At 39.9% G+C, this 9,748-nt stretch overlaps 3 protein-coding genes across 3 annotated transcripts; 2 read left to right on the top strand and 1 right to left on the bottom strand.

The window, feature by feature from the left end:
- Positions 1-594, top strand: LOC135631636 (non-specific lipid-transfer protein 3-like). Its single transcript, XM_065139374.1, has 2 exons — positions 1-344; positions 585-594. The coding sequence occupies exons 1-2, from the start codon at positions 1-3 to the stop codon at positions 592-594; spliced, it is 354 nt and encodes a 117-aa protein (XP_064995446.1).
- A 592-nt stretch (positions 595-1,186) lies between these two features.
- LOC103976595 (probable protein phosphatase 2C 8) lies at positions 1,187-1,555 on the bottom strand. The gene has a single exon (XM_009391861.2). The coding sequence runs from the start codon at positions 1,553-1,555 to the stop codon at positions 1,187-1,189; it is 369 nt and encodes a 122-aa protein (XP_009390136.2).
- A 4,771-nt stretch (positions 1,556-6,326) lies between these two features.
- On the top strand, positions 6,327-9,000 carry LOC135630807 (abscisic acid receptor PYL3-like). Its single transcript, XM_065138028.1, has 3 exons — positions 6,327-6,755; positions 7,363-7,578; positions 8,494-9,000. The coding sequence occupies exons 1-3, from the start codon at positions 6,552-6,554 to the stop codon at positions 8,707-8,709; spliced, it is 636 nt and encodes a 211-aa protein (XP_064994100.1). The 5' UTR covers positions 6,327-6,551; the 3' UTR covers positions 8,710-9,000.
- Positions 9,001-9,748: the final 748 nt, after the last annotated feature.

The following is a 9,748-nucleotide window of genomic DNA, read 5'->3' as shown; positions in this document are numbered from 1 at the left end:
ATGGCTCGTCTCTTGTTGCTCGTAGCGATTCTGGCGGCCGCCATGCTGAGGGCGTCGTCGTACACGCACACGGACTGCGGGATAGCGCAGACGGCGTTCGGTGAATGCGTGCCGTACGTGATCGGGAAAGACCCGTCGCTCTCGGACAAGTGTTGCACCGCCGTCAGGGCCATCAAGGAGCTGATACCCACGGTGGAGGACCGCCGGGCGATCTGTGCATGCCTCGTGCAAGAACTCAAAGATGCCGGAGATTCTGTCGACTCGTCAAAGGCCAAAGGCCTTGCGGGGGGTTGTGGCGTCTCCACTGACGTCATCCCCACCAGCCTCAGCTTTGACTGCTCCAAGTAAGAACCCGCTTCTCTGTTTCTCTCCGCTGCATGCTCGATTACTGTTATTTCATGCAAGCAATTGATTAAGTAGTTGTTGTAAATTTACATTTAGTTTTGTGTTTGAGAAAGATGAAGCGATTGCATATTTTCTGAAATCATAAATTATTTTTAATAGAAACATTGTGTATATGTATAGAGAGGTAAAAGTTTTATTTTGACTTTGAATTGATATATTATTGTTGTGTGTTTTTGCAGGATTGCATGACTTGGAAAATACGTGTAGGAGGCTGAGAGATGGAAGAGATATTTATATGCATGTCTCTTTGTGTTTGGAAATAAATCGAATAATAGTGAATGAACTTTTGGCTGGACTTTATTTGATGTTTGTTTTCCATTTTCCACAGGAAACTTACGTTACTACTACCAAAGTTGCACGCAACAAATACGAGGATATTTAAATATTGATCTAATCTATCTTCCACCAATCTACAATTAAAACAACATTAATCTCTCTTCAATCCAGAAGCTTTGTGATACATCCCATCAATTTTATTGGTTTTATATAAGCATAGCAATCTCGAACAAGATAGTAAGACCCAGGAATTCAATTGATGAATCAAGAAATTTGATTCATGTTTTATATAAAGCATCTCAGCACAAAACACAGGGTTTTGTAGACACATTGCTTCCTCTGTCAATACATTTAACAGACTATAAACTGAAGCTTTCATACATTTACCTAAACACTAAGACATGAAACACTCTTATGGCATCAGAGAGGCTATAAAGAAGACACATCTTGAAATATATGAATGCAAATCTGCATTGATGCAGAGGTGACAACCACCATGCCAGCATTAGAGCTTTACCACCACCACACTGATGTTGTCTACGCTGCCCCGAGAGATGGCAAGCCTGACCAACACAGCAGCTGCTTCTTTAGCAGCAAAATTAGCCACTCCACACGGATAACCATCGGATGCCAAGACCTCGAGGCATTTCCCGATCACCCAGCATGCCATCTCGCTCGATATGACATCCCACAGCCCGTCGCTTGCTAGTATCAGGAACTCATCCTTCTCGGTGCGACCGGTCACCGTAAGTTCGGGATCGGAGCTGACGTATGGCTTCAGATGGTAATCCCCTGTAGTTCGGGATTGAGGAAGCCGGAATTTGATGAGTGGAAATAAACTTACTGTGTGTGACTCAAGCGACAGAGAAGCCATCGATTCAGAAATAATATGGTATACTTGCATTTTACATATTATTTATCTAACATTTGTAAATACATTTTTTTTTTATTTTCTACTCCTGCCATTCCTTTCAATAAATCAAATATTCTTACCATCATAATGAATTTTGTATTTTACTGATGGTATAATTTTTTAGTTTTTGAAGGGATATATATATGTATATGGTAATATAAGATTTAGAGGGATAATTATGAAAATCAAGTGAAATTTATCATTTTACCTTAGGAATATAAGGATAAGAAGAAATATATATCTTAATTATATGTGTGTGTGTGTATATATATATATATATATATATATATATATATATATATATATATATATATATATATATATATATATATATATATATATATACATAATATATTTTTTTAATTTTATATATTCTTGAAAAGTTTTTCTTTTTGGGTTTTTTTTATAAGGTGCCTCCAACATTCAATTTTTTCAGTTAATATCTGATAGGGGAAAAAATCATTGACGTCCTTGTTAGCCTATTGTGGTCTGAACCCATATGCGTAGGGTTGTCCGAAGTACCTTCGAAGTGGAAACGTTGAGCTTCCGATATATCATCGATATGAAGATCGAGATTTAAAAAATATTTTTTTGACCAAATCCCTCCGACACATAAGTTAGTAATCTAAGGCATATCAGTGTAGACACGAGTTGTCAAAAAAGGTAACTCTCCTTTTTCATTATGTTGATAAGTTGTTATACTTGGTTGTAAATAGATAGAATATTCTATGAAATATTCTATGGGAAGACAACCTTTAATCACCTTCAATATTCTCTCATTGGCCTATTGTCCATGTGGGCAATAAAGGGGAGACAATCTATAATTGCCTACCTTGGATTCTTATCCACGTGAGTAGATAGGTGAAGGATAGCTTTCGTCTTCTCCTTCTACCTTGGACACCATATGGAGGCCATGTATTGGATAATGATTGGCTAATATGTTCTCCTTATCATTTATCTCCCCTCCTCCCAAGGCATGTTTCAAAACTTCCGTGAAAGGGATCCGAAGTGCAATGTTTAGTTTATTTGACACGTTAAACTTATGCCTCTTCGTTTGATTCTCCGACTTTGTGTATTAGGTGGACACCGATAAGGTTAAGGTCACTCGACCCATGTCTTGAATCGACAACCTTGGACCCTCAGTCGATATGCTCTCTTCGATAGCAAGTCAATGCTTGTTGACGTGAACCCAACCCTCATTCAACTATGCCTAATAACAAACGAGAAAAATAGAGGCTTATAGGCCTCAATAATAATAACAATTACATCACATACATATACATATATATATATATATATATATATATATATATATATATATATATATATATATATATATACATATATATATATATACATATATATATATATATATATATACATATATATATACATATATATATACATATATATATATATATGTATATATATATGTATATATATATATATACATATATATATGTATATGTATATATATATACATATACATATATATACATATATATATACATATACATATATATATATATATATATATACATATATATACCATATCACACAATTCATGATCATTCGTTCACATCATACATCACTTGTACATATCACCATGTATGACTAATAGATGATGATGATGATGATGATGATAATAATAATAATAATAATAAATTATTTAATTAATTATTTTACAGAATTTTGGGGCACCCTACTCTACGGTGCCCCATGCGACTAAGGTTACCAACAAATTATTTTAATTAATCATTTTGCAGAATTATTTTATAAATTTTTTCTTATCTATAGAAAAACTCGGACCTTGGGCGAGATAACTAAGATCATTTGTTTTTCCTTCGCCATGGTGATCTCGGGGTTAAGGTTGATTGTGACCACTCTTGTTTTGACCTTTTGCATGACTCCTTATACTTAAAACCATTGCTTCGACGACGATGTATTGATTGACCATTTGAAAGCCTTTGGTATAGTTACTAATGGTCTATTTATCAATAATTAGAATATGCGAGAGGGTTTTAGCCCCATCATGAAGGTCTATATTATAAGTGTTACATGGGCATCTAGCATGCCTCGAATCTCACTTGTGAACTGAGTTACGAAGTCTTCTAGCATTTTTTCCTCATCCTACTTAAGTCTAAGGTGCATTGAAATTAGAACTCCTTCATGAGTTGGGACAAAAGAATTAATAAAAAGTTGCTTTAGGCAAGCATACCATTCTCATGCTAAGCCTCGTAACATGATCAAGATGGTGCTATACATCAAGGCATCCAAAGTATTGTACAATGATATTTGGGCATAAAAAGTTGCAATGTGCTCCGTCACACTACCATTGAATGCTTACAAGGATGAGGGTTGAAAGTTTTTTGGAATTGGTTCTTCCTAGATTTTCTGGGTGAACAGTGATTGACTTGAGATAAGGTCGACCAACGTTTCGCCTTTTGATTGTTGAAACTTTTATCGCATCTCCTTCAAACGTTGATCCATCTACCATAGTTGGATCTACATGAAATTCTTAATCGAATCCATCAATTGGGCTTTGGATTCAAGTAAGATAGAGTGCTAGCATGGTCTACTGAATGTCATGATTGGGGACCGAAGTGCCCCCTCGCCTGATGGTTTGATGGGTCTCGGCACTCCTGGGATGTCAACACCATGTCGGGTTAGGAAACCTTGATAGGTATCAGTGCCGGTCACGATAGAACCATTGATGGCTGTTGTGCTAGTGGCACCACTTATTAGGCTAACTTAGGCAAAAGTAGAATGACGACCTATATCATGCTTGTTAGCATCTGTACTTGTTGAGTGAGATTTAAGAACACATCAACGGAAATGAGCAAGTGGCTCGGGATCATCCTTCGGAGTGAGAGAGCTAGGTCGTTGAATAAACACTACTATTGTATCAATATCTACGTCGAGGTGGATGCACTCATATGTATAAAGGGTGGCTGTTGCCTCTCTTGTGAGTCAAAGATAAAGCCTCTTCACTTGAGCATTTATTGAGAGGGTCGGCTGGTGGTCATTCCTATGACATCAAGCCCTCATTCTAGCACCAAAATGATAGGGGAAGAAGTCATTGATATCCTGGTCAACTCGACATGGTCCGAACCTATATACATAAGATTGTCCAAGGTGCATCCAAGATGAAAATGTTGAGCTCCCGAGATACCACCTACATAAAGATCGAGGTCAAAAGATGTTTCGTAATTCGATTCCTTGAATACCCAAGTTAGTAACCCGAGGTATATGAGTGTTAACATAAGTTGTCAAAAAAGGTAACTCCTCTTCTTCATTGCGTTGAATATGAGCTTTTATACCTGGTCGTAAAGAGATGGGTGAAATATTCTATAGGGAGGTAGCCTCTAACTCCCTCCAACAACCTCCACATGGGCGATAAGAGGGGAACAACCTAGAACTACCTACCTTGAACCCGTGTCCACGTGGGCAAATAGATGGAGGTTGACCTTTGTCTTCTCCTTCCATCCTGAGCACCATATGAATGCCATGTATCCGATGATGATTGGTTAACAATGTTCTCCCTATCAGTATATTTTCTTCTCAAATATTCTAAATGTCTCTCCTTGTCGTCTCCTTATTTTGGTGGATGTTGTCGATCGTTTCTCCATTTGGTCATGATTGCTTTCACCTCGTTGCCTTGTTATGGGCACCTTCATCTTGTCGCATTGCCTCTATCGTGCCCCTTGCCTGACACCCCTTATATGTCCCCATTGGCAACTCCATCTCTATCGAGAAAAAGACCCTTGAGAATAAGCATTATGAGACCTTCATTCATACTGTTGATGGGCCCCATGGTGATACTATCGTTATGTTGATCTTTATATGGACCTACATCGAAAGGATACTATGAGAGGTTAATTAAAATCTCATGGAGGGAAAGAAGATGATTAGGTTGAAATAAAATATCGAAAGTGATAGAGTACGACAGAGGGAAAGTGACAGAGCACTATAGTGGGGCGAAGGTGACGATCCACGTTACAAAGGTGGTGATAACAAGAGGTATATAGGATATTAAAAAAAAATACCTGATGAAAAAATTGATAACCGGAGAAACTTTTTTAAAAGAATCAATAAAAAGATATTTTTTAAAAAATAATCGTATGTTATATATGAGATTAGAAATTGTAATAACAGAATGTTATTTCCCAACTTTACGGAGGATTGACATGTAAAAACAGCTTCGGAGGGGCGCCGCCGCAACGGACGGACGGCCGTGCGACGGCCCGCCCTTCGAAACTCGAAGAACCTTTCGGAAACATCTCGAGATATATATACCGCATTAATATTCGTAATGGTAAATATATATTAATATATAAACCGCCGAAAACAGGCGCATCGGCGGGACCCGCTCGCTGTCGGCCCACCACAAGCAACGGTCAACTAAGGGGTGACGTTATGGTCTACTTGTGATGCCAACCTCATCGACAAGCAAGAAGCCCATTGTTTGCATTTAAATGCCACTGTCGTTGGTTTAAATTACGAATACGCCACCGCCCAGTGTTAACCGAGGTTGAAAGCACATCACCGCTCCACTACGGCGACCGAGCCGAGGACAAAACCGTGATGGCTTTTCCGTAATAAAGGTTACACGATGAGGGTGTCAGTAGAAGAATAGATCTGTAGAGATGAAGCGGCGGGGCCGCCGCCAGGACGTTTTTTCCTTTGTGGGATCGTATGTTTTCTGCGGGCGACGAGAGGACGGTGGAGAGAGAGAGAGAGAGAGAGAGAGAGAGATGTTGGTATATAGAAGTAGAATATCCCTTTTCTGTGGGCGAAAGAGGTCGTACAAGGTGAGTGGAGACGCTCGAGGAAGGAAGCGAGGCGATTTGGGAGGAAGGGGTGGAGGGTATTTGGTTTGATTGCTGTGGCTGCTGCTGCTGCTTCCCCGGATTCGATCGGGTGCGATCGTGCTACCGGGGGCCGGGACAGGAGTTGGATGGTGCGGATGAACGGTGACGGCTGCGGGGGGGCGGAGTCGAAGGTGCCGGCTCTTTGGCGACTCGCTGACGAGATGAACCCGCCGGGGACCGAGTGCCGGGCGTTGGAGGCGGAATATGTTCGGAGTTTCCACCGGCATGTGCCCAACGAGAACCAGTGCAGCTCCGCCATATTCAAGCACATCAAAGCCCCCGTCCACCATGTATGATCCTCTCTCTCTCTCTCTCTCTCTCTCTCTCTCTCTCTCTCTCTCTCTCTCTCTCTGGACATGGTGCTTCGAGATTGATAAGATATATTCTAATGGATTTTCTCGAGGATTTTGTTTGGTATAAAATTTGATGAGCAGACCCGGAAAATCATGCAAAAAAAAGGAAAAAAAACGTTTTTTTCCCCTCTCAGAAGTTGGATTTGGTGTTGATTGAAGCTGGTTTATGAAGAAACAAGGTTTCGTGCATGCATCGTGATTTCTCTCATTTGTTGGGTCTTTTAATTTGTTTGAGGTCATTTGTCTCTCTTTTTTCTTGACGAAACTTTTGCTTGTCTAAAATGGAATTTCCGGTTGGGAATCCTTAAATAAAAAGATAATCTTGGATTCTTCAGAGTAGCTAGGACGACGAGAATATGCAGTGATTGGGTTCTTTGTCTATTAGATCTACTTATCTTCCTATAACTGGCATCTGATGGTTCCCAAAATGCTTCTTTTTCATGTTAAATCATAAATCTAGAGCTGGAGATGCGAATTGGGTTGTGGCATTTGTTGCGTTCACAGTGATGATGCTCTGTCTTCCTTGTTTGTTGATACGTAATAGGTGTGGTCTCTCGTTCGAAGGTTTGATCAGCCGCAGAAGTACAAGCCCTTTGTTAGCAGATGCATCGTGCAGGATGGCACAGGGGTTGGGAGCCTGAGAGAGGTAAATATCAAATCTGGACTACCTGCCACCACCAGCTTCGAAAGGCTGGAGCACCTCGACGACGATGAACGGGTTCTCAGCATCAGAATTGTCGGGGGAGACCACAGACTCAAGGTGTGTTGATCTCCTCAGATGTTCTTATTGTCTTATTTCCTTTAAAAAATACATCAGATGATCATGAATGAGCCTATTTCTTTAGCGTTATGTTCCCTGTTAATGGTTTTCTATCGATGTGTATCGAAACCATAAATTCGAACTAACCTGTTGGATATATGAACTTCTCTGTGATCGATGATGTAATATCATCACTTTGAGAACATATAATTGCTTTCCGCTATAGATAGATCTTCATGTTCGGTAAGAAGAAGCTTGTGATTGCTGCTTCTCAAATCTATGCTTTCTTATGCAGTTATGTTCTGATGTTTATATTTTGAATGCATCAAAATAGTTCATTTGCTTGGGTACTCTTTTTGTTCTGATCTGATTCGATTTATTGAGGTCGGATAAACTGTTCATTATTAAATTGAAATTAGAAACTGGTCTCCAGCAATAACTTTGAGGTTAACAGTCTATAAACTTTTAGATTTAGACTTTCATCACCTGTTTTAATCCAGTTCATCTGGAATGAAAATATTCCTGCTTTCGAGTACCGTCGGACATTACAGCTCACCTCGCTTTGTTCTATCCAATTACAAATTATTGGTACTGGTGTCTTTTTAAGTTTGCATAGCTGTGTAGTTTGCTTTAGAAATGTGGGGAAAATTGACAACCTTCCTATGAACAATCGACTATTCAACGATGAAATTCTTATTCTCAAGTGTTTTATTCATGTTCAGGTTCAGATTCTCATATAACCTAATTCAATCTATCTGTTTGATGGTATTGATAGGATCGCTAAAGTCCAGAGTCGAAGGAAACTTCAAGCAGTGGTCCTTTTTTTCTTTTTGATCGAATCCGATGTATCTATTAATAATCAAAGACTTTCTTTACTGAATTGTGGCTTATCTAGTATCTCGTTTTGTACTGCAGAACTACTCATCTATCATTACCGCCCATCCTGAAACGATAGACGGTAGACCAGCAACTCTGGTAATCGAGTCGTTTGTAGTGGATGTTCCAGATGGAAACACAAAGGAAGAGACCTGCTACTTTGTGGAGGCATTGATCAAGTGCAACCTGAAATCGTTGGCTGACATATCGGAGCGCTTGGCAGTTCAGGATTACACAGAGCCGATTGACTGCTAAAAGCCATCCGAGGGACATGGAGATAGCCGCAAGCGAGCGAGCTATGCTCGTTCTATGACTTGATCGTTCTTGGTGTCGTTTTCGCATTGAGGTAAATTGGACCATCAGCTCTATTAGAGTGTAAGAACCATAGGGCGTTGGATCATTATTTCACAGCTTTGGTGCATTTATTAAGGCTCATTGTGTCCTGTAAACAAAAAAAATCTGACACCCTCTCTGTTCCATCAGGATAAGATTTGAGACATGTTGGACTTTGGCCTCTGCAAATATGAATCTTGTGCTGTTGTTACATGACTCCATACATTTAACAATCACTCACAGGGTGTTTGGATGATTATGTTGACAGCTTTGGGCCATTGAAGTGCAAAGACGACAATCCAACACTCTTTTTATCTGTGTCTGTAGAGATAAGATGTGAGACTAGTTGGACTTTTGGCCTTACCGACAGCATGGACATGTCAATTTTGTGCAGTCTTTGACTTTTTAGAGCTTGAGGAATCTCTTCTGCAAGACTTTTCCTTCGGACTGGAAGGTCATGATGGTCATCTCAGTGGACGTTGACACGTTCATGCATCTACTACCAAGTCCAAACCACATTTGTGGGGACGGAGATAAATCCATATTACTGTCTCCTTAAAGAAGGTGACCACGTACATCTCCTCTTCCAAGGATCATTTATTTCGATGCGGTGTGTAACACACAAGAAGACAAGACATTTTGCTACATTGGATGCCATGCCCCTGATGTGTTGATGCGTCGTTCGTTTCCTACTACGCTTCAAGGAGTGGCACGAGTGAGTGGTTCAATGGCCTTCCCTTTGTTTCTATGTACACAGGAGGGGAGGAATCATCCTTGGTCGACTAATGTCTCACTCATCGGTCATTGTTCACACCTGTATGCATCTTAGTTAGTTGCTATGGTCGATCGCCAAAAAGACTTTGGTAAGCTTTTCCAATCTCCTATTATTGTAGAGTCTCTCATCTCGAGCTGAGGTTGAGGAAGGATGAAGGGTGAAAAATACACAGATGGACATAAGGCA

The sequence above is a fragment of the Musa acuminata genome, chromosome BXJ3-2 (assembly GCF_036884655.1).
Source record: "Musa acuminata AAA Group cultivar baxijiao chromosome BXJ3-2, Cavendish_Baxijiao_AAA, whole genome shotgun sequence".
In the NCBI taxonomy this organism is placed as follows: domain Eukaryota; kingdom Viridiplantae; phylum Streptophyta; class Magnoliopsida; order Zingiberales; family Musaceae; genus Musa; species Musa acuminata.
This window is presented reverse-complemented; position numbering and strand designations above follow the sequence as displayed.

Coding starts and splice junctions, on each gene's coding strand:
- LOC135631636 (XM_065139374.1), top strand. CDS start 1: ATGGCTCGTCTCTTGTTGCTCGTAGCGATTCTGGCGGCCGCCATGCTG.
- LOC103976595 (XM_009391861.2), bottom strand. CDS start 1,555: ATGGCTTCTCTGTCGCTTGAGTCACACACAGTAAGTTTATTTCCACTC.
- LOC135630807 (XM_065138028.1), top strand. CDS start 6,552: ATGGTGCGGATGAACGGTGACGGCTGCGGGGGGGCGGAGTCGAAGGTG. Junction 6,756..7,362: donor TCAAAGCCCCCGTCCACCAT/GTATGATCCTCT, acceptor GATACGTAATAG/GTGTGGTCTCTCGTTCGAAG. Junction 7,579..8,493: donor GGGGAGACCACAGACTCAAG/GTGTGTTGATCT, acceptor TTTGTACTGCAG/AACTACTCATCTATCATTAC.